The following is a 27,224-nucleotide window of genomic DNA, read 5'->3' on the forward strand; positions in this document are numbered from 1 at the left end:
AACTTTGACAAAACAAATAGAAATTAGCCCATAAGAGCTCCTGTATCCTATTCTTGCGTAAGTGCTCTTGTTATTTGGACTACGCGTGTTGCATGTTTTTTTGGCCTCACGAGCATTCGCTTACCCCGTTAGATTTGTTTTCTTTAACAGGAGCTGAAATGGAAGGAATTGTGGAGAGGTCGATTTGATGGCCCTTTTGATTAGAATTTTGAATGTATTCGTTTAGACAACTTTTGGAAGCTGTATATTTTAGTAATGTAAGATATTTTGGTAACTTATGGTGTAAGACTTGAACGATTATTTAGGAATTGACTTTCCTTTATATCTTCGACTTTTAGTATCAATCGGTTATTCTTAAGTTTGAAGGGAAATTGTACCGAGTCCTGGCGAGAGTTGGGCAGGCGTCCCGCGGATACCCTTGGGTTCGCCCTTGGGAGAAGTGGGGGCGTCACAGTTGGTATCAGAGCTTAGGCTTTAGATTTTTGTAGAGTATCCTAGGCTTAAAAGTTTAGGATGCCGGACTGTGGGATTTGATTGTGTATTACGTGCAATGTGATTTTGGTGTTTGAGGTTGTAGCACCATTTTGCTCACAAAATACTATAAGACTTTACTCTTCAAGTTAGGTTGGAGGTGAGTCCAGATTAGGAAAATTAAATAACCATTTGGTGAGTTTGTGGGTTAGGAACCTTGATTCCTCTATTATTTTGCTTGCCAAACTTTCCGAAGGAAAAGTTGAACCATTTGAACAATTTTGGACTCCACTTTGGACTTGAAAATGAGACATCTTTTGCATTCCATTTGGTTTGACTTATTACCCTAACTTGTATAAGAACTTTCACCTTGAATCTAGTGAGGAGGCTAAGAATTTAGAAAATAGCTTAGGCTTTTGAATGGAATTTAGAATTTTCAATTACTAAAATGATGTGATTTGGTATCGTGGTTTCTTTTAGTTTTGCCCTAACTAGGCTTATGATTTTTCTCCTTTTAATTCCGCCTATGATAGTAGGGGTAACGCATGCCGTGAGGTCTTTTGTATTTTGCCTGCATGTACTCTTGTATTTGCGGCCCTTAGTTGCCTATAATCTGTATTTGATAATACTGTTAGCTAGTTGTATGCACATTGACATGTGACATGACTTCTGGCTTATGCAAATATCTATGCCGTGATTTAAAGTGCTCTTGCAATGTGTACATGTTTTTCAATTCATGCGTTTATACTTTTCACTTTTACTATGCGTTTAGAACCTTGCAAAATGGATCGGCGAGGGCGAGGATGGGGGTGTGGGCGTGGGTTTCGGAAACCCAGCACTCTCGAGAGAGGTGAGAGATCTGCGATTGGACCAAACCAAAACCCTAGAAACGAATAGGGTAACCAAGTGGCAACGGCCATTAACCGCATGACTGATATCCTTGAGCGCTTAGCTGAGCGCCAAGGACCTGAACCAGTCAACCAACCTGGAAACCAAGAGAGGGGTGAGGATAGAGCCCTAGAGCGATTCTTGAAGTTCGCTTCACCTAAGTTTCATGGAGGGTCTGATCCCGAGGTAGGGGAAAATTGGTTTGAAAGGATGGTTGATATTTTTGCTGCTTTAGATTATACCGAGGAAAGGCAAGTGAATTTTGTCATTTTCCAATTTGAGAGAGCACGCTCATGGTGGAATGTTGTTAGTGCAAAGTGGGAAAGAGAACAAACCCCTTGGACTTGGGTAAACTTTGAGAGGGAATTTAATATCAAGTTCCTCCCGCCAATTATACAAGAAAAGAGGGAGGACGACTTTATTAAGTTGAAGCAAGGATTATTAAATGTGGCCGAGTATGAGGAGCGGTTCACCAAACTTTTCAAATTTGCACCTGAGCTTGTAGTCACCGAACGGAAACGGGTAAGGAGGTTTATTCAGGGGTTAAATGTAGAAATCCAAGAATCCCTAGCAGCTGCCCAGATTGCCACTTTTACGGATGCCTTAGATAAGGCGCAGAGGGTAGAGAATGCTAAGTTTCAATCTAAAGTTTTTCATGCTAGAAAGAGGGGTAACTCGAGCGATACCCCTAAATCGTCCGAGAAGTCTACCCAACCCCTTGATATGGGAAAAGGGTCTGGAGAAGTGAGGATGCATGACAAAACCGGAGAAACTCCATCAAGCGAAGCCCCGCCAAAAGGAAATCAGAGTAGGCGAGGTCAACAAAAGGGAAAATCCCAAACTAGTCAAGCCGTGACTCCTCATGTAACTTGTGCATACTGTGGCAAGATTAACCACACGGAGGCCGAGTGCTGGAGAAAACAAGGAAAATGTCTGAGGTGCGGTAGTACCGAGCATAAGCTTTCGAATTGCCCTAAAGCTTCTAAGGGAGAAGGAAATTCTCAACAACCTACTAAATCCACTGTAAATCAATCGAGTGCCGGAAGGAATAATTAATGCCGATGATTGTAAGAGGGATCCAAATTCTACGAGTAGGGGTGAATCTAACTCTACTCAACAAATAGGGTTTGTGGTTTTACCCTAGCATAGACTGGCACTTTTAGAGGTTGTAATTTTTTTGGTATAGGGGATGACATCCTTTTGTTGTATATTGCGACTTAACACATTTTGATCTTGTTGTTTCCCCTTTCTTTTGAAATGATTTGATGAACTTATTATAACTTAGTGTAATTATTATGATCTTTTATGGCATATGAAAATTTACCTTGCTTTTAATTGATTTTACGGTTTATACGTATATGTACTTTATTGCTCCACGTCTCTAGACCTGTAATAAGATCATGAATGGCACCCGAGAATAGTTAAGTTTAACAAGTATGAGTTTTGAATGGGAAGATTAAGAGTGATGAAAATTGGACACGGGAGGAGAAAGTATTTAAGGCTATTTATAAATCAAGGTATGAATTTCGAGAACGAAATTCTTTTAAGGGGGGAAGGATGTGAGGACCCGCAAATTTTTCGATTTTTAAACCCCTATTTTTGGCTCATTTAATTATTTATTTGGATATTTGCCCCGAATAATATTTTCTAACCTTATTAGACTTAAATACATGGAATTATGACTTCATTATAATTTTAAAGTGACTCGTTTCAAAAATTAATTTTTGGAAGCTCGATTATTGAGCATAGTGAAAACGTGTTGAAAATTTTAGCCAATTGGGAGTACAATAAGCTCGGAAAATTGGAGACATATACAATGGTCCTAAAATAGGTAATTTTAGGTTTAAGTACTTAAGTGATAGTTAGTGGTACGATCGTTAAAAGAATTTTTCGAAGGTTTCACTCTATCGCGCATAAATTGGAAATACGCATTTTCACGCGCGCGATTAATTGAGGGATTTTAAACCATTATTTTGGGGCAATTAAGAGTGAATAAAATTTGTATGAATATAAGTGTATTGGAGATTTAGTGCACTAGTGAAATAAACTCGAGAGGAATCGAGCCCAAAACGCGTGCGTATACACGCGGAGGAGAGTTGACTTTTGCACCAACTTGGGCCACACCTTGAAGCTTCCCAAGGAAGCTACATTTTTTATCAACTCTCTCTCTCTTCCTCACAAGAATAGCCGACCATCAAGCTGCAGAAACAATACCCAAGTTCTTCATTTTTCATCCTCATTTCTTCAACAAAAACACAACCAAATGCCACCAAAATTTAACCATACTTAGCTTAACACTTATAGAGTTCATTTAGCTACAAAAGAAGGGAGCTTTCCACGGTTTTCTTGGACCAAGAGAGGGCCGAAATTTCTGCTTAGCTCATCAACCAAAGTAAGTAATGATCAAACCTTCTAGTTTTGATTTATGGAAGTTCTAGTACACCTTTAAGCTCTTGTATTCATGTGGGTGGCTTGTTATTGTTGGAAAATTTTGAATGTGGGCTCTATGAACTCCCACTCTTGGTTGATGGCTGTTGTGATGATTGATGATGGATTTAATGTTAGTTTAGTGTTCAAATTGGTGGATTAATGGTGCATAGCAAGTAAAAACCTCAAGGAATGCATGGCTGAAAAAATTTCCAATTCTACCCCTGTTTTGATCGTGCTTTTTTTTGCGAAATTATGAAGGTTTGATGGCTTGTATATGATTTTTATATGTTGTATAGATGGTGTATAAAGTTTCACCGAAAAATATTGAGGTTTGGTTGGTCAAATGGATTAATCTTGCAAAGCTAGTAAACCTGGAAAATGTTTCCCGTAATGCTCAGACAGCCTTCGTGTTTCGTCCATATCTTTGTACTCCGACGTCAAAATCAAGTGCTGTCGGTGGTATTTGAAACTAGACATCCCCAACTTTCCAACGGTATAAAATGCAACCCCTAATTCCTCCCGAGTATTCCGTACCAACCATTTAAAGATGTCTGTCCTGTTTCTCTGTTTTCCTGGAACGATGTTCAGAAGCTACAACTTGAGGCTCGAATTTGAGCTAGTTGTGTGCTGAATTTCAAAACAATTTCTTCTGTGAAATTATAGTTTTATGAATTTATTTTCTAACACCATCAACCATGCTTAATTCCAAGTTGAATTGAGTGATTTCTGATCAAAATACGAAACCTGCCCTGTTCTTGAAAACCCTAAATTTTGGGCAAAATTGATGCTAGGCTTGTTGTGGACTTTCCAATTGAATTTCTTGGAGTTAAAACACTTACCAAATGTACCACGAATGTTCCTTAGGCTTTTCCTATACAAATGAATCATGTTTGAAGGATTTTCCCTGGTCAAATGTTTGGAAGGGAAAACAAAAAACTCAAGGCAGTTCTGCCTTAGGATTTTTCGAAACTTTGGATGTTTGGTTGACTATCTTCCCGAAGGTATTTTTCCATGGAATTTTGTAGAGGGACAACCCTTATATGGTGGTATTATACTGCTAATTTTGGTGTTATTCCGAGACCGTTTCATGGCTCAAATAAATTTCCAAAGTTCAAGACTTGATTTTGGAAAACCCTTGTTTAACAAGGAAATTTGGGTAACTTTGAGCTACTATATCTTGGTACTCAAAACTCCGTTTCTCGTTCCACTTGTTTTGTTGTAAACTTGGATTACAACACTACTGGAGTTACAAATTTCAAAGGCTAGTTCCAATCAAGTGAATTTTGCTCAATTTTCAAAGTTGGCCAAAAACCAACTTAAATCTGCCTTATGAACCAAAAGAGCGACTTTGAGCTCATTTTGAATGTTTTCCATTTGGAATCTTAGAGAAGTGTATTCTAGGAACTTTTAGTACTTTGGAAGAGGTTTCCAACGGTACCAAGTTTTCCAATTTTGGACTTGTAAAGAATGAGATACGGTTTTTCAAAGATCTCGTACCAAAACTTAAATTTCCGAATCTTAAGGAAATAGAGATTTTTGAATTCTCCTTATTCCTTTGATGTTACTTGAATGTATTAAACTTGATTTCCAAGATGAAATCTCAATTGCTTTTGTGCATTAAAATCCCATCTTTCAACCCCGATTTACGAGTGGTTGGGATTCGTTTTCTTTGGGATTTTCTTAGATTATGCATTAAGTACAATCTTTGTAATAATTGGGGGTTTTGAGTGATAAATCCTTATTAATTGCTCAGGCACACAAGAGGAACTTCAAGAGGATCCCACGGTGGACGCTTGAACTTCGAGTGCCGTTTCTTCTTGTTTACTTGGTGAGTGTCAAGTGCATGTTAAATACTTATGTAATTGAAATGTGAATTGTACAAGTGTTATACATGATACGTAAATTTGTTGAGATGAGTGTGTATTTTATCGCGCTCGTTCTCCTTTGGGGAATGCTACAGTTAAAATGTGCTATGTGAATTGATTTTCGAATTGTGTGAAATGAATTGTTATAGGAATTAAGTGAAGTGTTGTTATTGCCAACCATATTTGTGTTGTGATGTCGAGTGGAGTGAGCCTCCTCGACTTATGTGTATATACGCGGGGACACCCTCGTTCTCTCTTTCCTTTAATTATGCGTTACTTGTTACATGGATACACATGATCGGTAACTGTTCATAGACATGTTTAACTCGTAAGCTCTGAGGGGAAGCATGTACCACACCGATTCGGGTGGGAGGTACCTCTCATCCCGACTCAGTGCTATACTCGGTTCCCTGAGCGATAGTATGTACCACACCGATTCGGGTGGGAGGTACCTCTCATGTCGACTCAAAACCATAAACAATAATTGGTAATTGTACATGAATATGTTTAACTCATGAGCTCTGAGCGGATAGCATGTACCACACCAATCTGAGTAGGAGGTACCTCTCATACCGTCTCAGTGCTATAAATGGTTCTCGGAGCGATAGCATGTACCACACCGATTCGGGTGGCAGGTACCTCTCATGTCGACTCAAAACTATAAATAAAGTATAAGTCGATTGGAGCGATGTCTCATCGACCACTAAGCGATAGCATGTACCACACCGATTCGGATGGGAGTTACCTCTCATGTCGACTCAAGAACCCTAAACATGTAATTGATTCCCTGAGCGATAGCATGTACCACACCGATTCGGGTGGGAGGTACCTCTCATGTTGACTCGGAATCATACTTGAAAAAGTGAAATTCTACGGACTTGATTACCTAATCGGGTGATGGAATGTCATCACAAGGAAGTATTGGACTGAACTTTGACAAAACAAATAGAAATTAGCTCATAAGAGCTCCTGTATCCTATTCGAGGGTATCTTAGTATAAATTGTGAATCACCTGAATATTATAGCTGTCATTCTTGCGTAAGTACTATTGTTATTTGGACTATGCGTGTTGCATGTTTTCTTGGCCTCACGAGCATTCGCTCACCCCGTTAGATTTGTTTTCTTTAACAGGAGCTAAAATGGAAGGAATTGTGGAGAGGTCGATTTGATGGCCCTTTTGATTAGAATTTTGAATGTATTCGTTTAGACAACTTTTGGAAGCTGTATATTTTTGTAATGTAAGATATTTTGGTAACTTATGGTGTAAGACTTGAACGATTATTAAGGAATTGACTTTCCTTTATATCTTCGACTTTTAGTATCGATCGGTTATTCTTAAGTTTGAAGGGAAATTGTACCGAGTCCTGGCAAGAGTTGGGCAGGCGTCCCACGGATACCCTTGGGTTCGCCCTTGGGAGAAGTGGGGGCGTCACAGTATCCGGAAGGAAACTTTGGACGTTATTTTGCTTAAATAGGTGAGTGTTCTTTGTTGCTATATTTTCCTTGACTTCATGGCTAGTTGTTATTGTTTGGTAATGTGTTAATTGCTCTTAATGATTGCCAAAACGAGTTTTCTAGGCGAGTGTGTACTTTATCGCACTCGACCTAAATGATTGTGAAATTTTCAATGATTGAACAATTATATGCACATGTATGTAAGCCTTTTGGCTGAACTGGGCCCTGCCCTTCGTTACCGATCGACTCGAGCCAGAAGCGGATTCGGTCGGACGATATGGTGACCCTGGGTGAATTTGATATACTCGAATATTACCTTGAATTCTGGTGGAGCCTGGCCAACGTCCAGGAAGGGGGTGAACAAAATGAATGAACGAACGAGGGTTTTACTTTAAAAAATACATTTTCAAATGATTGGAGGAATAAGGGGAAATGACAGGAGAACGAATGAACGAACGAATGAATGGCTCCCTGTGAGCCCGTATCCTTTTAATGAATGTGTTTATTGTTTTATATTGTACATATATCTTGAATTATTGGTGATATGTAGTGAATGCATTGGATTTATTGTTTGCCTATGTGTTCAGAACCTCACTGAGCTTTTAGCTCACCCCTTTAGTTTTGTTTTCCTTAACAGGGGATGCGAGCCAGGACGAGAGTCCAGTGTAGGTTAGCCTAGTCTAGTTTTTTTGGTTTGTAATGGTTCTCGCTCTAGAGCTTGGCACGGGCTGGATGTATGACGAATTGAGAACCTTTGTATATTCGATATTTGTACTCCCTTTTGAGATAGAAATGTATATAAGTTTCACTTTAAGTTTTGGATTATTATTTCGTTTGATCTTGGGGTTTTATTTCGGATTTGATTGAGGTATGACTGAGTCCCGGCGAGAGTTGGGCAGGCGACCCGCCGAACCCTTTGGTACGCCTTAGGGGGAGATGGGGCCGTCACATTTTTCTTCTCTCTTTTTCTCTCCTCACTCTCGGCCAAGACAAGAAAGAAATGAAGGAAAATTGTGGCTAGAGGAAAGATAAGAAGGAAGAATGTCTTTGGGTCAAACAAGCCTTGGATCACCAACACTTGGCGAGCCAAGGTTTTTCCTCTATTTTTTTTTCTTTTCTCTCATTTTCCTTGGTCAAGAATTTCGGCCATCCTAGGATAAATGTTAGGGAAGGATAAATGAAAGGAAAATAAGAAGATTAGGGTTAGAAAGTCTCGGTCAAGTGGTGTCTTCGACCGGTACAAATGGCGCTAGTCAGTTGAAGCCTACTTTCTTAACTTTCTTGTGCTTTTGTTTTAACTTATGGTTCACTGACTTACTCTTAGCACTTTTTAATCACATACTTCCTCTTGCCTAATACCCTCTCTTATCCAGCAAATTTAGTGCACACACCTCACCAATCGATCACACTATACGAATATGCCACAACCCTAGCTTACACTATTTAAAAAGTAAAAGTAAATTCTCGATTTTATTATTTAATACAACTATTAAGGAAATAAATTAGTAGTAAAGAAATTATAAATTAACTTAATCAAAATAAAAAGAGAATTTTAAGAAAATATGAACGAATTTTTCAAGTCCTCACAAAAATTCCATTATTGAATTCGAACCAAATTCGCATAATTTCAAATCGAAAAACCCGATTTCAGTTCCAAATTTTGAATTACTGATTTCAAAAATTTTGAATTCAATTTGAATTCAGTTAGTAAATCGAAATTTTTTGATTTTGCACACTGCTATTAGGAGCTATTAATTGTTTAACTACTACTGTTAATTGTGCTTGACCGTTTTGGGTCCAAATGCTATCAACAATCGGCTATTTGGGCAAGCAACAGGCTCGGTTGAGTATGTTGATAGTTCTTGGGTACCGTTTATTAGTATGCTTGAGTATTACCCATCGAGGTGATCACCGAACACTGGAAGGAGAATGTTGGTTACTGTTTATTTGGAAAAATGACGTTGAATCACTGAATAAGAGTAAGTCCTGTATCTGACAACGGATGGGAGCCATCTCTACGGCCTGTATTAGTATTATATCCTTTTATATTGAACGTTTCACTTGTTTGAGAATGATAATTGTTATATGACATGCTTTACTGTTAAGTTGTGATTGTTATGATCTTTTGGATGGTTGGGTTTACTTGGAACCTCACTGGGTATTGGTTCAACCCCTTTAATTGTTTTCCTTATAGGTGTGGAAGACAGGTGTGGGAGAAGCTGGTAATATAAGTTCGAAACTTAGAATTCTTCTTTGGGACTCCTTTGTATTTGACGTAAAGTCATGCAGATTTATTATTTTGAGAGATGTATATATTAAATAACATAGTTAAGATAACTCTTGTTTGGGTTAGGGAATGTAAGCATGGATGGATTGTTAGTAGTTAGTCTAAATTAATGTTATCTCTTAGGTTAATATGAATGAGCTCTAGTGCGAGCCAAACAAGCGGTTCGTTAAATCTTAGAGTACACCTTAGGAGGAGGTGTGGTCGTCACACATGACATATAATTTTGAAAAAATCGTTCAAAACGTCCCTCACATATTGCCAAATGATTTTTTTCATTCCTCACTTTTAAAGTGTAATTTTATGTCTCTTACAAATTTACATTGGTCAAATTTGATCCCTATTTAGGTTTTCAACTAGTTTTTTTGTCAGAATCCATCACGTGCTTTACATGAGATCATTTTTTAAGGATAAATTTGTCAAATTAAATTTTACACAATTCGATCTATAATATCTCATATTTCATAAAATAAATTTTTTAGTCCCTCACATTTTACAAAATAATTTTTCTATCCCTTACATTTTACAAAATGAATTTTTCATCCCTCATTGATCATGTGTATGGATAGTTTTTTTTAAAACTCATGTATATATCTATTTAATTTTATCTGAACAATATGAATAGCATGTGTAGAAATACAATTAGTCTGTTTAGAAGAAATTAAATAGATATATATTACATGCTATTCATACTGTTCAAGTGAAATTAAATAGATATATATACATGAATTTTTAAAAAAATTGTTAGTTTTTCACTCAGGTTCATTTCTTGTTACTCAAAAATTGAAAACAAAGAAGAGATTGAATCCTAAACATTGTCGAGTGTTTATATCAAATTAAATTTGCACAAAAAAAATAAATAAAGGAAAAGTATGACAAAAAAAGTAAGTAATTGGCACTTTCAAATTTCAAAACAATTATAAGGTTTTCAAATTTTAAAACAATTATAAGATAAGTAATTCAATAGTTGGTCTTAAAGGTAATGAGTAGAAATTTTAGATTTAAACTGCAATTTGTTAGCATGACTATAGAATTCGAGTTAGAACTCATTAATTAGATAACCTTATTATACAACTCAATAAATGAATTATTACCAAAAAAGAAAAGGCCACAAATATTGAACAAGTTTACATGGTGAAATCAAATAGATAACAAAATTGTTAGTTTTATACCCATATATATATATATATATCTATTGAATAATGTTGATCTTAGTCCCTAGTTTTTTATGCTTACAAAACAAATGGATGATACTAATATCTCTTCAAGATATACTTTCAGTTATGAAGCAAATCAGATTCAAAGATCAAGTGCAATTGAAAGAAATAAAAGTTGCTGAAAGCTGTCGGACGCTTGTGAAGACAGGATCGGACGTCCGATAATCATTGCGCAACTTCGGACACATGAAGAACTCCATCACCAGACGTCCGAAGGAAATAAGACATTCCCCCTAACTCATTGATCTCGATCGGACGTCCGATAGAATCCTTCAAACTCTTTGTCTGCTATCAGACGGAAGTACCAGACGTCCAATAGGATCCTTCAAATTTGACGAAAGCTGTCGGACGCTCACAAAGACAATACCGGACGTCCGATAGAATTGAGATATTTCTTCTAACTCATTGTCTGCTTCTGGACGCAAGCACTGGACGTCCGATAGAATTGAAGAAGATTTTTCAAACTCACTGCCTGCTGTCGGACGCATGCTTCGGATGTACCGGACGTCCGATACTACTAACGGCTAGTTGACTCTTCAGCTACTTTCTATCCGTTGGAAGCATTAATGAAGTACTTTCTTAGTCTCCTACAAATAAAACTTGATCAGAAATTTTAAATAACTTTTACACACTAAAGATACAAAAGATATAGGGTAGTTTTAGTGAGAAAACACTCTTCAAGGAAGATTTGTAGTCTTGGTGGTATGAAGTTCATTGTAAACTTTTCATTTGTGAGTGAATACTTCAATAGTGTATATCTGTGATGGTTGTCTTGAGGGATAGTAAAACTTCTTAATTTGATCAAGTGGAGATTGGGGCAAGGAGGAAGTGAGCCTTCCTTTGTACACAAGATTGGTTGTATTTCATCAATTTGAAGAAACTTGTTTGAATTGATCTACAAGTTCAAGAGGAGTTTGGTAGTCAATTGGTTTGCAATTTTTCCCTTCTTATTTATTTATTATTATCTTGTGATCTTTAAATTGCTTATATCTTCTACTTCTCTCAAGTGATATTGTTCATTCATTGATTGATTCAGTGTGTGATCACTTAGAAAAGAGGATAAATTTCATATTGAGCAAAAAGAATCCATAACTTGATTAGTTTTATAATCAACCCAATTCACCCCCCTCTTAGGTTGTCTTCGAGCCTTACAATTGGTATTAGAAATTGATCTCCTAGAGATTAAGTTCAAGCGGCTTAGAAATAAAGATGACAACCAATAATGCCATGTTGTTTGAAGGAAAATCAGTAATTAGACCTCCAATGTTTAATGGGTCAAATTATGTGAGTTGGAAAGAAAGAATGATTATCTTCTTGCAATCGATTGATATTGAATTGTGGTTTATTGTTAATGAAGGTTCATATGATGCCTCTAGAATAGATGAAAACACCCATAGATCTAGACCAAAAACAAGATATGAATTGACTGCAGACGATAGAATTCATCTTACCTTAAATGCAAAAACTATGAATGTGTTATATAGTACTTTAGACTCAAATGAATCTATTAGAGTCAAGGGTTGTAAGTCAGCTAAAGAAATTTGGGACAAGCTGAGAGAAATTCATGAAGGTAGTGAGAATGTTAGAGAATAAAAGAAATCTATTTTAGTTACTAAATATGAGTCGTTTAAGATGGAATCTCATGAAAATATTGATAAAATGTATTGTAGATTCAATGATCTTATTAAGGATCTAGAGGTGCTAGAAAAAGAATACTTTCTGGGAGAGAAAAATAGAAAAATCTTGAATCTCTTGTCCAAAGATTGGGAGAGTAAGGTGACTGCTATTGAAGAGACTAAAGATTTGAATTCTATACCTATTGAATCTCTTATTAATTCTCTAATCTCTTATGAGTTGAAACTTAAGTCTAAGGTACAAGAAGAAGAAGATGCAAAGGTAAAAAGGAGCATTGCTCTAAAAGCATCTCAAGATGTAGATGATTGGGTTTCATTGGATGGAGAAGATTTGGATGTTGATGACAATGATCTTGCTCTCATCACACAAAGTTTCAAGAGAATCCTCAACAAAAGGAGAATCACAAAAGGAGGACCTATCAATTCAGATTCTAATCAATTCAACATTGCAAGAAACAAAAGAAAGCATAAGGCCAACAAAAAATAAGGTGACAAATGCTATAAATGCGGCCAACTTGGACACTACATGGATGAGTGTTCAATGAAGAAGAAGAAAGAAGGAAGAAAATTAAAATTCAACAACTTCCAATTCACATGGAATGAGTGCAACTCCGATGGTGAAATTGAAGAGGAAGAAGAATCTGGTCAATTGGCTTTTATGGCCATTGAAGATAATGAGGTAACAACTTCTAACCCTCAATTTGAAAGTGATGATGATCTTGAATCTTTTATTAAAAAGTTCCATGATAGTTTGAAAGAATCTTATGCTAAAAACAAGGAATTAAAACACAAAATTAGTTTTCTTCTTCAGGATAATACTCGCTTTTTTCAAGAAAACAAGAAGGTGAAAACTAAAAATAAGAATGAGATTGATTTACAAAATAAGCTTGATAGAAAAACAAGACTTTGTAAAATGTTCAAAAAAGAGCAAAATTATTTGAAAAAAAGAATGGATAATTTAAATGAGTTGCTCCAACATAAAAAACAAGACTGTTTTCAAAAGAATGAATCAAAAACTCATATTGGCACTTATGAGAAGAAGATAAATTCTGGTGCAAATAATTTTACTGTTTATAAGAGAAAACAAGTAAGATTTATTAAACCTATTTATGCAAATAACTCGTTGGTTATGTGTAATTTTTGTTGTTAAAAAGGTCACATGAAAAACAATTGCTATGTGAGAAAGAACATGAGAAGAGACATGATATGCATGTGGATAGTTAGACATGATACTAACACTCAAGGACCCAAAAATTATTGGGTACCAAATGTTTGTTCTTGAACTCTTGAGTAGGTGAACTTGGTGAACATTATTAAGGAATCAAAGTGGTTCATAAACAGTGAATGTTCAAGACACATGGCCTGTGATCCATCGCAATTCATCAAGCTCAAGCCAAAGTTTAGTGGCATAGTGATATTTGGAGATGACTTGTTTCTACCTCAAGACCATTGGAGCTTTTACGTATTGATTTGTTTGATCCTATACATATTGCTAACTTGGGTGGTAAGAGGTATTGCTTTGTCATTATTGATGATTATTCCAGATATACTTGGGTAATTTTTTCATGCTCATAAAAATGATACTTTAAATTTTTTTTATTTCCAAAAGTTCAAAATCTGCTTGGTTTGAATATTGCTATCATTTGGTTTCAAAAATTCTTGACCAATTGGATGTTCTCTTTTGGTATTAATTCTCTGTTTTGGACTGATGATTGCTGAATGTTGGTATGTTGGTGATTGCTAAATTCTGGTATCATTTCTCTGTTTTTGATTGGGTTTTTGGATTCTCTGTTATGGAAACTACATTATGGAATATGATTGCTGGATTTTACTCTCATCTTACGATAACAAAAAGGGGGAGAAATAGATGCTATTCTGAGATTATAAGTTTGGCCCTTAAAAATTTTGGATGCAATGAGTGAGGGGGAGTTTATGCTCAATCATTTTTCTTTCTTCCATCCATTATTTTGTCATCATCAAAAAGGGAGAGAATGTTGATCTTAGTCCCTAACTTTTGATGTTTACAAAATAAATGGATGATACTAACATCTCTTCAAGATATACTTTCAGTTATGAAGTAAATCAGATTCAAAGATCAAGTGTAATTGAAAGAAACAAAAGTTGCTGAAAGCTGTCGGACGCTTGTGAAGACAGGATCGGACGTCCGAAGGAAATAAGACATTCCCCCAAGCTCACTGATCTAGATCGAACGCAAGCATCGGACGTCCGATGTGATACCCCAACTTTTAGGATACTATTGTTGTTTAGCCTCAAAGAGAATATTACGATTTCTTTATTTTATTGTTTTGTTTTACAGACTAGAAACCCTAAATTCTAGAAATAAAGTCTAATCAAAACCCTAGTTTCATTTGTGACTGACCATTTTCTCAAATTTCTCAAATTTCTCATATTTCTCATATTTCAACCGAAACCCTAATTTTAATCACTGGAATTGTAAAACCCCTCACGTTTTCTCAAAAATGCCCTTTTAATTGGAAATTATGATTTTATAATAACCCTACCACCCAATCACCTCACAATAAGTGCAAATGAACATGAAACTAAAGGTTTTCACTTTTCGTTTTCAAGTTGGAGCGAGTTAGGGTTTTCACGTTTTTCCGTCGTGTAATTATCCGGTACGGAGCGAGGATCAAAATTGGTGCTTAAGAGTGACTTTGGGTGAGAAATAATATGTGATTAGAAGAAATGATAAAAAGTTAGTGAATAGGAAGTAAAAACCCTAGTACGTGTAATTTAAGGAAAAACGGTGCGAACCGACGTGTACCGTGTACTACCGATTGAACACACCACTTGATCACCACTTTCTTACCATATAAGCTCATTAATATTTGAGCAAAATATCTCCTTATTTTCCAGCTAGCTTTGACCGAATTTTAGGACTAAAAATGCAAGAAAGAAAAAGAAAATTTTGGTTGGTATTAGTGGTGACAAGTGTCACTCAACCATGGCTACTTAAACAAGCCAAAAGTCCAACCTTCTTATCCTTCATTTTGCTCCATTTCCCTCCATTTTTCTGCTTCTTGGCTGAGACAAGAGAGGAGAGAAAGAGAGCAAGAAACAAACTTCCTTCTTCTTGAGTTGAGCCATCCAAGTGAGGAATTAAAATTCTAAACCGATTAAAGTGTGAGTTGTGAGCTTGAGAAGCTAGGGGAACCAAGAATTCCAAGAGGAGGTGAAGTATTACTCTTGCAAGCTTCATTTGTTGAGGTATAAGGCTAAACCATGGCTTTGGTTCTTTTATTTTGGTTTAAGTTGTTGTATAATTCATGTTGTGGGTGGATTAGTAGTGATACAAGTTGTTATGATGATTTAAAGGTGATATATGTGAGTTAGGGTTTGAGGTATTTGCTGCCTATACTTGCTATATGGATGATATATGTTGTATCTAAGCTTATACAAGTGGTTGTAGTGATGATTGGAGCAAGAAATCAAGAAAGGTTGCATTGAAAACGAAAAATTCCAGATTTCTGAAAAATTTTAGCCCATTCTGTCCGGTTTTATTGCATCTTGCTAGAAGCCGAATTAGGCTTATCATAAAACATGAAAGTTGTATAGAATGATATTTTATAGGTTCCTGCAAAATTTCAGCTCAATCGGAGCAACGTATCCTGTGAAAAGACCAAAATACCCTCGCTGCCCTAGGATGTTTCCAGTGATCCGTTTTAGACAGTTCATCCGTTTGGCTGTGTTTATTCACTATGATCCGTGCAGATTTAGCCATTTTCCAAAACATGAAATTTTTAGTACTCTGTCTTAGATTTTAAACGCCTCAAAGAACGCCTTAAACGGACTTTGGTAGCCTGAGATATGACCATTTAAATGTAGTACGGTTAATTAGCCGATTAGTTGGAACCTGGTTCTGTGAACTGGGAATTTGATTAGGTTACACTGAAATTTGACCAAGTGATCTTCATGAAAGTTATAGGACTTTGTCTTAGCTTCGAAATGGTATACGTTTCACACCAATCCGATAAGCGTAGCCTTAGATGTGTTCTTTCCGCAAAAACCCGTCAAATCTGTCTTTTGTAAACTTCATTTCCGCACTTGTTATTAGTTGATTTATGTCCTTGTATTGTCTTGAGCCTATGGAACGGCTATTGAAATGCATTTGTGTTGTGTATAAACTTGGGTTTGAATGAGAAAAATAATGAAGCCAAAATGGCTGGAAAATTAGGTAAACACAAAGGGCATGCTGCCCAAATTTACGCTCGAGGACTAGAGAAATATACTTGCGACTTGAGTAAGGGTTAAGAGTAATTACTACTTGAACCCTCTAGGATATTTGCGTCTTCTTTTCGAGGTATATAAGTAAGGATTGGGCCGAACTTGTACCCTTGAGAAATACAATCATGACTACTAGGAATACGTTTTCCTTATACTTTCGACTCAAATGGCATTTCCAAGTATAAATGTTATAAAGTTATATAATTTGAAAAGCGAGCGAGTGTTTCACGAATATTCTCCAAGTGAATTTCCATGTCTTGATTCTTATTGAACGAAACGTCTAAGTTTCGAACCTTAGTTGATTTTTAAAGTCCTGAAACAAAGTATTATCGCAGATTTGGACTCCGAACCCGGAGTATAAACCAGACGTGATTACTAGGGGCACTTCATTTTGGTGAGTGCTTCCAAATACCTGATTGAACTGGACACTTGTTTCCAATGCTTGATCAATATGATTAAATGATATATGATTGGATTGATCGGGCAAGAGTGTACTTTATCGCACTTGCCCTTATTTGATATATACTTGTTTATTGTTGAAATTGAATTGATGTACTTGTTCATGTTCTGCGCACTTCCTGGAATTCCAGAAACCCTGCGGTAAGTTACTCGAGTCGAGCCGGCAAGGGCTTGGTCGATTGGGTAACAAACCCTGGGTCTCATGTTTGTCGAGTGGAGTGATATCTCCTCGACTAATCGGTATACTCGAGTATTACCACCCGTGTTTCTTAAGGATTTTGGGCCCAGTAAGGGGTGTGAATGGTGGACGGAGAGTAGTGTAAGTGGTGCTCTACTAGATTGGTTCCTTTACCTGAAAGTTGACGGAGTGTCAACTATTACGTGATCAAGCTCCTGATGATGAAATGGGAAGTTGGCTCCTGAGAGCCATCTGTATCCTTGTGCTTTGGAATGATTTGTTTATTGGATTATTGTTTCTTCTGAAAATTTTTACACTCGCTCATTTTGAGATTGCTACTTGACGTGGTATTGCTCACTTTTATGAACTCTTCATGCTCGTTACTTTGCTATATCGAAAACTTGTACTTATAAATAATGGTCAATTTACTATTTGGAACCTCACTGGGCTTTTAGCTCATTCCACTCCATTTGTTTTCCTTACTGGGGGTACGAGCGAGGCGTGAGATATGTAAAAACTAGCGTAGACTAGTTGTTTTTGACTTTTGACTTGTACTCGCGCTATTATCCGAATAGAATGTTTTGTATCTGGATTATATACACTTTGAACCAGTTTGGGTATATTGAGGTTTTGTATCTTGATTGTGCATCAATGTAAATTATAAGATTGAATTGCGATATTATTTATGGTCTATGGATGTATGCATGTGATACGAGTGAGTGAGTCCTGGCGAGAGCTGGGCAGGCGGTCCTCCGAACCCTTTGGTACGCCTTAGGGGGAGGTGGGGTTGTCACAGATGGTATCAGAGCTCCTATTGAGCTCGTGCCGGGAGAAGGTTCTCGGACTGTGGGGATTGACTTGTTAAGTGTGGAACGATTGTCTATTGTTGGGGATCTTAGATATGTATGTTGGGTAAGAATCTCTAATACGGGTGATTTGCTCTTGAGCCTAGCCAGCTTGAGTGGTGAATTATCATATTTTCGGATTCTTGTCCCCGAGTACCAAAGAGTGATACCTTTACGATAAGTTGAGATCTCACGTAATATTAGGATAAGTTTGGATGGCGAAAGCAAAGGCACGGGGAATGCGAATAGTCTGGCCTTGAAATATATTAAAGATATTCATGGGATTTGGGATCCTTATTATTCACGTGCTTCGAGTTTTGATTAAGTGTAGTGCCTGAGCAATACCTAGGGTTAATGTCCTATAGGTTATGTGACTTGTTTGCTATGTATATAAAGAACCTGTTTATTATGTGTTTTATTGCCTCTGTTTATCGTTTTGAAATGTGATACATGAGCCATACCTTACCTTGTTTACATGTCTATAGTTGGTTAAACCTAAAACATAGAGGGTAGAAGAAGTCAAGTCAGGGGAACTAACCGAGGACGCAGTCCTAGTCGTGGTTGTGGGGGTAGACAAGCACAGGAGCCGGTACAAAAACCGAGAGAGGAGAGAGAGGCAACGATTGAGCCACAACCTGGACCCCAGGCTGTAGGGGGAGATCAAGTGGCAACTGCAATCCAACAAATGACTAATATTCTGGCCCGTTTAGTGGAACAACAAGGTCAAGCCCCTGTAAATCAACCTAGGGACCCCGATATGGGGCAAGATAGGGCTCTTGAGAGATTCCAGAAGTTCTCTCCACCTAAGTTCTTGGGAGGACCAGACCCGGAGGGAGCCGAGAGATGGCTAGAGGCCATGATCAATATCTTTGCCGCTTTGAACTATGCGCTTTGCCGTTTTTCAATTTGAAGGTCCGGCCAGGGCTTGGTGGAATGTGGTTCAAGCTAAGTGGGAGAGAGAGGGGACCGCATGGACGTGGGTGAATTTCGTGCGAGAGTTTAACAAACAATACCTCCCACCTATTGTCCAGGAGAAAAGAGAATATGATTTTATTAAGCTTCGGCAGGGAACTTTGAGTATAACTGAGTATGAAATCCAATTTACGAAGTTGTCTAAATTTGTTCCTGAACTGATAGCTACGGAGCAAAGAAGAGTCCGGAGGTTTGTCCAAGGGCTCAATGTGGAGATACAAGAGGCCTTAGCGGCAGCCCAGATTAATACATTTACAGAGGTCTTGGAGAAGACCCAACGAATAGAAATTGCTAGGGCACAAGTGAGAGCTTTTCATGCAAAAAGGAAAGGTGCGCCTGGTGGAAGTCAAAGGCAAGGACAAGGTGATTTAGACATGCCACCCTCTAAGATGGGTCGAGGAGATGGTGGTGAGAAAATTTCTGGGACATCTAAGGAAATTACTCCAGGAGGAGCCTCGCGTGGCCGGGAGCAAGCAAGAGGTGCCTCACAAGGAGGTCAAACTCGAGTATCTTGTGAGTACTGTGAGAAGGCCAATCATACGGAAAATGATTGTTGGCGAAAGGCAGGAAAATGTTTATGGTGTGGTAATGCCGAGCACTACCTTGCAACTTGTCCCCGTAGGTCACACCTAAACCCTGAACAAGCAAATGTAGGAGGGACCAAGCCAAGAGTGTTAGCTAGAGTGTACGCCTTGGACCAACAGACATTACCTGAACCATCGGAGATAGTAGAAGGTACGATTCGTGATTTCTATTGTTTAACTAAGTTTTGGCTATAGTGAGACCTGAGAGCAAGAAATGGATATACAAGAAAATACCCTACGCTTTTTAGGAGTGCATGGATGAATTTGGAGGACGAAATTCTTTTAAGGAGGGGAAATTGTGATACCCCAACTTTTAGGATACTATTGTTGTTTAGCCTCAAAGAGAATATTACGATTCTTTATTTTATTGTTTTGTTTTACAGACTAGAAACCCTAAATTCTAGAAATAAAGTCTAATCAAAACCCTAGTTTCATTTGTGACTGACCATTTTCTCAAATTTCTCATATTTTCTCAAATTTCTCATATTTCAACCGAAACCCTAATTTTAATCACTGGAATTGTAAAACCCCTCACGTTTTCTCAAAAATGCCCTTTTAATTGGAAATTATGATTTTATAATAACCGTACCACCCAATCACCTCACAATAAGTGCAAATGAACATGAAACTAAAGGTTTTCACTTTTCGTTTTCAAGTTGGAGCGAGTTAGGGTTTTCACGTTTTTCCGTCGTGTAATTATCCGGTACGGAGCGAGGATCAAAATTGGTGCTTAAGAGTGACTTTGGGTGAGAAATAATATGTGATTAGAAGAAATGATAAAAAGTTAGTGAATAGGAAGTAAAAACCCTAGTACGTGTAATTTAAGGAAAAACGGTGCGAACCGACGTGTACCGTGTACTACCGATTGAACACACCACTTGATCACCACTTTCTTACCATATAAGCTCATTAATATTTGAGCAAAATATCTCCTTATTTTCCAGCTAGCTTTGACCGAATTTTAGGACTAAAAATGCAAGAAAGAAAAAGAAAATTTTGGTTGGTATTAGTGGTGACAAGTGTCACTCAACCATGGCTACTTAAACAAGCCAAAAGTCCAACCTTCTTATCCTTCATTTTGCTCCATTTCCCTCCATTTTTCTGCTTCTTGGCCGAGACAAGAGAGGAGAGAAAGAGAGCAAGAAACAAACTTCCTTCTTCTTGAGTTGAGCCATCCAAGTGAGGAATTAAAATTCTAAACCGATTAAAGTGTGAGTTGTGAGCTTGAGAAGCTAGGGGAACCAAGAATTCCAAGAGGAGGTGAAGTATTACTCTTGCAAGCTTCATTTGTTGAGGTATAAGGCTAAACCATGGCTTTGGTTCTTTTATTTTGGTTTAAGTTGTTGTATAATTCATGTTGTGGGTGGATTAGTAGTGATACAAGTTGTTATGATGATTTAAAGGTGATATATGTGAGTTAGGGTTTGCGGTATTTGCTGCCTATACTTGCTATATGGATGATATATGTTGTATCTAAGCTTATACAAGTGGTTGTAGTGATGATTGGAGCAAGAAATCAAGAAAGGTTGCATTGAAAACGAAAAATTCCAGATTTCTGGAAAATTTTAGCCCATTCTGTCCGGTTTTATTGCATCTTGCTAGAAGCCGAATTAGGCTTATCATAAAACATGAAAGTTGTATATAATGATATTTTATAGGTTCCTACAAAATTTCAGCTCAATCGGAGCAACGTATCCTGTGAAAAGACCAAAATACCCTCGCTGCCCTAGGATGTTTCCAGTGATCCGTTTTAGACAGTTCATCCGTTTGGCTGTGTTTATTCACTATGATCCGTGCAGATTTAGCCATTTTCCAAAACATGAAATTTTTAGTACTCTGTCTTAGATTTTAAACGCCTCAAAGAACGCCTTAAACGGACTTTGGTAGCCTGAGATATGACCATTTAAATGTAGTACGGTTAATTAGCCGATTAGTTGGAACCTGGTTCTGTGAACTGGGAATTTGATTAGGTTACACTGAAATTTGACCAAGTGATCTTCATGAAAGTTATAGGACTTTGTCTTAGCTTCGAAATGGTATACGTTTCACACCAATCCGATAAGCGTAGCCTTAGATGTGTTCTTTCCGCAAAAACCCGTCAAATCTGTCTTTTGTAAACTTCATTTCCGCACTTGTTATTAGTTGATTTATGTCCTTGTATTGTCTTGAGCCTATGGAACGGCTATTGAAATGCATTTGTGTTGTGTATAAACTTGGGTTTGAATGAGAAAAATAATGAAGCCAAAATGGCTGGAAAATTAGGTAAACACAAAGGGCATGCTGCCCAAATTTACGCTCGAGCACTAGAGAAATATACTTGCGACTTGAGTAAGGGTTAAGAGTAATTACTACTTGAACCCTCTAGGATATTTGCGTCTTCTTTTCGAGGTATATAAGTAAGGATTGGGCCGAACTTGTACCCTTGAGAAATACAATCATGACTACTAGGAATACGTTTTCCTTATACTTTCGACTCAAATGGCATTTCCAAGTATAAATGTTATAAAGTTATATAATTTGAAAAGCGAGCGAGTGTTTCACGAATATTCTCCAAGTGAATTTCCATGTCTTGATTCTTATTGAACGAAACGTCTAAGTTTCGAATCTTAGTTGATTTTTAAAGTCCTGAAACAAAGTGTTATCGCAGATTTGGACTCCGAACCCGGAGTATAAACCAGACGTGATTACTAGGGGCACTTCATTTTGGTGAGTGCTTCCAAATACCTGATTGAACTGGACACTTGTTTCCAATGCTTGATCAATATGATTAAATGATATATGATTGGCTTGATCGGGCAAGTGTGTACTTTATCGCACTTGCCCTTATTTGATATATACTTGTTTATTGTTGAAATTAAATTGATATACTTGTTCATGTTGTGCGCACTTCCTGGAATTCCAGAAACCCTGCGGTAAGTTACTCGAGTCGAGCCGGCAAGGGCTTGGTCGATTGGGTAACAAACCCTGGGTCTCATGTTTGTCGAGTGGAGTGATATCTCCTCGACTAATCGGTATACTCGAGTATTACCACCCGTGTTTCTTGAGGATTTTTGGCCCAGTAGGGGGTGTGAATGGTGGACGGAGAGTAGTGTAAGTGGTGCACTACTGGATTGGTTCCTTTACCTGAAAGTTGACGGAGTGTCAACTATTACGTGATCAAGCTCCTGATGATGAATTGAGAAGTTGGCTCCTGAGAGCCATCCGTATCCTTATGCTTTGGAATGATTTGTTTATTGGATTATTGTTTCTTCTGAAATTTTTACACTCGCTCATTTTGATATTGCTACTTGACGTGTTATTGCTCACTTTTATGAACTCTTCATGCTCGTTACTTTGCTATATCGAAAACTTGTACTTATAAATAATGGTCAATTTACTATTTGGAACCTCACTGGGCTTTTAGCTCATTCCACTCCATTTGTTTTCCTTACAGGAGGTACGAACGAGACGTGAGATATGTAAAGACTAGCGTAGACTAGTTGTTTTTGACTTTTGACTTGTACTCGCACTATTACCCGAATAGAATGTTTTGTATCTGGATTATATACACTTTGAACCAGTTTGGGTATATTGAGGTTTTGTATCTTGATTGTGCATCAATGTAAATTATAAGATTGAATTGCGATGTTATTTATGGTCTATGGATGTATGCATGTGATACGAGTGAGTGAGTTCTGGCGAGTTCTGGGCAGGCGGTCCTCCGAATCCTTTGGTACGCCTTAGGGGGAGGTGGGGTTGTCACATCCGATAGAATCTTTCAAACTCTTTGTCTGCTATCAGACAGAAGTACCGGACGTCCGATAGGATCTTTCAAACTCGACGAAATCTGTCGGATGCTCACAAAGACAATATCGGACGTCCGATAGAATTGAGATATTTCTTCTAACTCATTGTCTGCTTTTGGACGGAAGCACCGGACGTCCGATAGAATTGAAGAAGATTTTTCAAACTCACTGCCTTCTGTCGGACGCATGCTTCGGATGTACAGGACATCCGATACTCCCAATTGCTAGTTGACTCTTCAGCTACTTTCTATCCGTTGGAAGCATTAATGAAGCACTTTCTTGGTCTTCTATAAATAAAGCATGGTCAGAAACTTCAAATAACTTTTGCACACTAAAGATACAAAAGATATAGAGTAGTTTTAGTGAGAAAACACTCTCTAAGGGAGATTTGTAGTCTTGGTAGTGTGAAATTCATTATAAACTTTTCATTTGTGAGTGAATACTTCGGTAGTGTAGCTCTGTGAGGGTTGTCTTGAGGGATAGTAAAACTTCCTAACTTGATCAAGTAGAGATTGGGGCAAGGAGAAAGTGAGCCTTCCTTTGTATACAAGATTGGTTGTATTTCATCAATTTGAAGAAACTTGTTTGAATTGATCTACAAATTCAAGAGGAGCTTGGTAGTCAATTGGTTTGTAATTCTTCCCTTATTATTTATTTATTGTTATCTTGTGATCTTTAAATTACTTATATTTTCTACTTCTCTCAAGTGATATTATTCATTCATTGATTGATTCATTGTGTGATCACTTAGAAAAGAGGGTAAATTTCATATTGAGCAAAAAGTGCCCATAACTTGATTAGTTTTATAATCAACCTAATTCATCCTCTCTTAGGCTGTGTTCGGGCCTTATAAATAGTTTATGTACAATTACAATTAACCTATTTAGGTGAAATCAAATAGAGATATATTATATGCTATTCGTACTATTCAAGTAAAATTAAATAAATATATATGTGAATTTTTTTTAAAAAAAGCTGTTCATACACATGGTCAATGAGAAATAAAAAAATTCATTTTGTGGAATGTTAAGGATGAAAAATTTATTTTATGAAATGTGAGGGGCGAAAAAATTCATTTTGTGAAATGTAAGGGAACATAGATCGGATTATGTAAATTTTGATTTAACAATTTTGTATTTAAAAAATAATCACGTGTAAGGCATGTAGTGGATTCTGGCCAAAAGCTAGTCGAAAACTTAGATAGGGACCAAATTTGACTAATATAAATTTGTAAAGGATGTAAAATTACACTTTTAAAACTGAGGGATAAAAAAAGTTATTTTGCAAAATATGAAGGACGTTTTGAATGATTTTTCCTATGATTTTTATTCAAATTACAGATTTCTCTTTAATATTTGTTGCATGTATCCAATCCTACTTGTGTAAAAGAGTTTCTATGGAATAGAAAAGATTAAATTCATAAAATTTGAATAAACAAATCATGAAAATTGAGATGTTTGAAACTTGCTAGGCACTAGAACCAAATTTTATACCCAAAAAAAAACCAAACCCAAACAGAAAGCTAAACCACATATGGAGGCATTAGAATCAAGTTATCATGATCTGCAAACATAGCTATAATTTTTTTTCTTGGGACATGGTCCTCACCGAAAACACGGTAGGTTTATTAAAAACTCGCTGGTCCAAACGAAGCGTTGCCTCAAGAACAATCTTGTAATCTTCCGCACTTGGAAAATCTTGCAATCTAGAGAAAATTCCAGTATAAGGATTGATCTTTAAAAGTTGTTAGGAAATTGCTTAATTTATTTTAGTCAAGTTGTGAGGACTTGCAAATTCCTTATATATTTCTTGAAAATTTCCTTTTATTTGAAAATTATTTGGAAAATACTATTCTAGACCATCTTACTTCTCAATCACCCTAGAAAAAGTGCCAATGATCATAGGAAATTAGGGTTTTCCTTTCCGATTTCAATTCGAAGTGAAATAGGGTTTTTCGTGTACCCGTAGTGTAATTATCCGGTATGGAGTAAGGATCAAATTTGGTACTTAAGAGTGACTTTTAGGTGAGAAATAATATGTGATTAGAAGCTATGATATAAAGTTAGTGAATAGGAAGTAAAAACCCTAGTACGTATAATTTAAGGAAAACGGTTAGAACTGACGTGTACCGTTCGTTACCGAGTGAGTGCACCAATTTAACCCTACTTTATTTCTTTAATCTCCTCATTTTATTTTGACTAATTAACCCTCAAAATATCTTATACATGAGTCACCATGGTGGGCCAAAGGAAGAAGGAAGGAAACTCTAGAAAGGACACATGTCAAGCCCTTATTGCAAGGAGCTTTGACTAATTTGTATCAACCATCATAAAACAAGAATTTAACCAAATCTTCTCCATTTCTTCACCACCTTGGCCGAAAATAGAGAGAGAAAAAGGGGAGAGAAACTTCATCTTCATCAACTAAATTTCTTGCCTAATCTTAAACTCCAACCATAAATCTTGTGAATCACTTCACCAAAACTACTCTTTAGGGAAGATTAGAGCTTTGCATGGCAAGATTTTGAAGGAAAGGTTGTGGTCTTCTCCTACAAGCATCCTTGGAAGGTATCATGGCTTTTCACCCTTTTCTTTTTCCCAATTTTGGTTAAATATGGCTAGAAGCTTTTAATTTTGAGTTACAACGGTTAATTAGTCAGTTTTGTTGGAGTTGGGGGGATGATTAGCTAGGGTTTAATTTTCAGCTTTGATCATGATCATATATCCTTTAATTGATGTTATGAAGTTGCTAGTTGGAGGTTTTTATGATTTAAACCTAACAAACATGAAATTCTAGCAACAAAGTTCTAATTCCAGGTTTAAATTCTCACAAAACACCATTCTGCCCGTTTTTGTTTCATCATGATAGAGGCTGAATTAGACTTTGTATAAAACATGAAAGTTGTAGAGAATGATTATTTATAGGTGCATACAAAATTTCAACTCAATCGGAGCAATGTATCCTGTGAAAAGACCGAAATACCCCTGCTTCCCTGTATTTATCCGAAACTGATAATCAGATTCTGTAATTGGATGTTTTGACCAGGAATACTACTGATTTGGATGTCAATGTCTTCTTAAGAATTATAGCCTTATATCTTAGCTTTCAAATGGATTTGGAATAACTTGAATTGGAGTTGTAGGTGTTGAGATATGACTGAATAAGTCAGGACTGCAGCAGTACACCGAACTGGAAAATCTGGGGTGGTTTTGGTAAATTTGACCAAGATACATTGTAAACTGGACTGAGTAGCCTTCATCAAAGTTGTAGCTCTCTGTCTTAGCTTCGAAACAGTATACGTTTTACACCAATCCGATAAGCGTAGCCTCAGACGTGTCCATTCCGTAAAACCCTATAAAATCTGTCTTTTACTAAAGCTCATTTCCGCACATGTTGTTAACTTGATTTTGTACTCATATGACTTTGAGCCTATTGAATGGCTATTGTGATGAATTTATATTGTGTATAACTTTGGGATTAGCTAAGGAAAATAATGAAGCCATAAATGGCTGTAAAAGTAGGTAAACACAAAGGGCGTGATGCCCAAATTTATGCTCGAGAACTAGAGAACTATACTTGCAACTTGAGTAAGGGTTAAGAGTGAATATCACTTGAACCATCTAGGATGTTTGCACCTTCTTTTACCGAGGTATATAAGTAAGGATTTGGCCGAACTTATACCCTTGAGAAATAAAATAATGACTGCTCGGAGTACGTTTTCTTTGTCACTTCGACTTAAATGGAGATTTCAAAGTTTTACGAGCAAGCATAAGTTTTACAAATATTTTACTCATAGCCTTTGGTTTAAATGTACTCTTTTCACTTCCAAAACTATACTTATATTTTGTACTAGTAGTTATTCGATTTTCTTGGGTTCCCTTAAACTTTAGAGGGGTTTAACTGTAATATTTT

At 36.9% G+C, this 27,224-nt stretch overlaps 1 protein-coding gene across 1 annotated transcript in view; it reads left to right on the top strand.

Moving 5' to 3' along the window:
- The first annotated feature begins 1,398 nt into the window (after nucleotides 1-1,398).
- Nucleotides 1,399-27,224, top strand: part of LOC140014616 (uncharacterized) — a 35,874-nt gene continuing 10,048 nt past the window's right edge. Inside the window, exon 1 of the mRNA XM_072065682.1 lies at nucleotides 1,399-2,223. Within this exon, the coding sequence (XP_071921783.1) occupies nucleotides 1,399-2,223 (825 nt within the window). The remainder of the gene's footprint in view (nucleotides 2,224-27,224) is intronic.

This window comes from Coffea arabica, chromosome 9e (genome assembly GCF_036785885.1).
Source record: "Coffea arabica cultivar ET-39 chromosome 9e, Coffea Arabica ET-39 HiFi, whole genome shotgun sequence".
Taxonomy (NCBI): domain Eukaryota; kingdom Viridiplantae; phylum Streptophyta; class Magnoliopsida; order Gentianales; family Rubiaceae; genus Coffea; species Coffea arabica.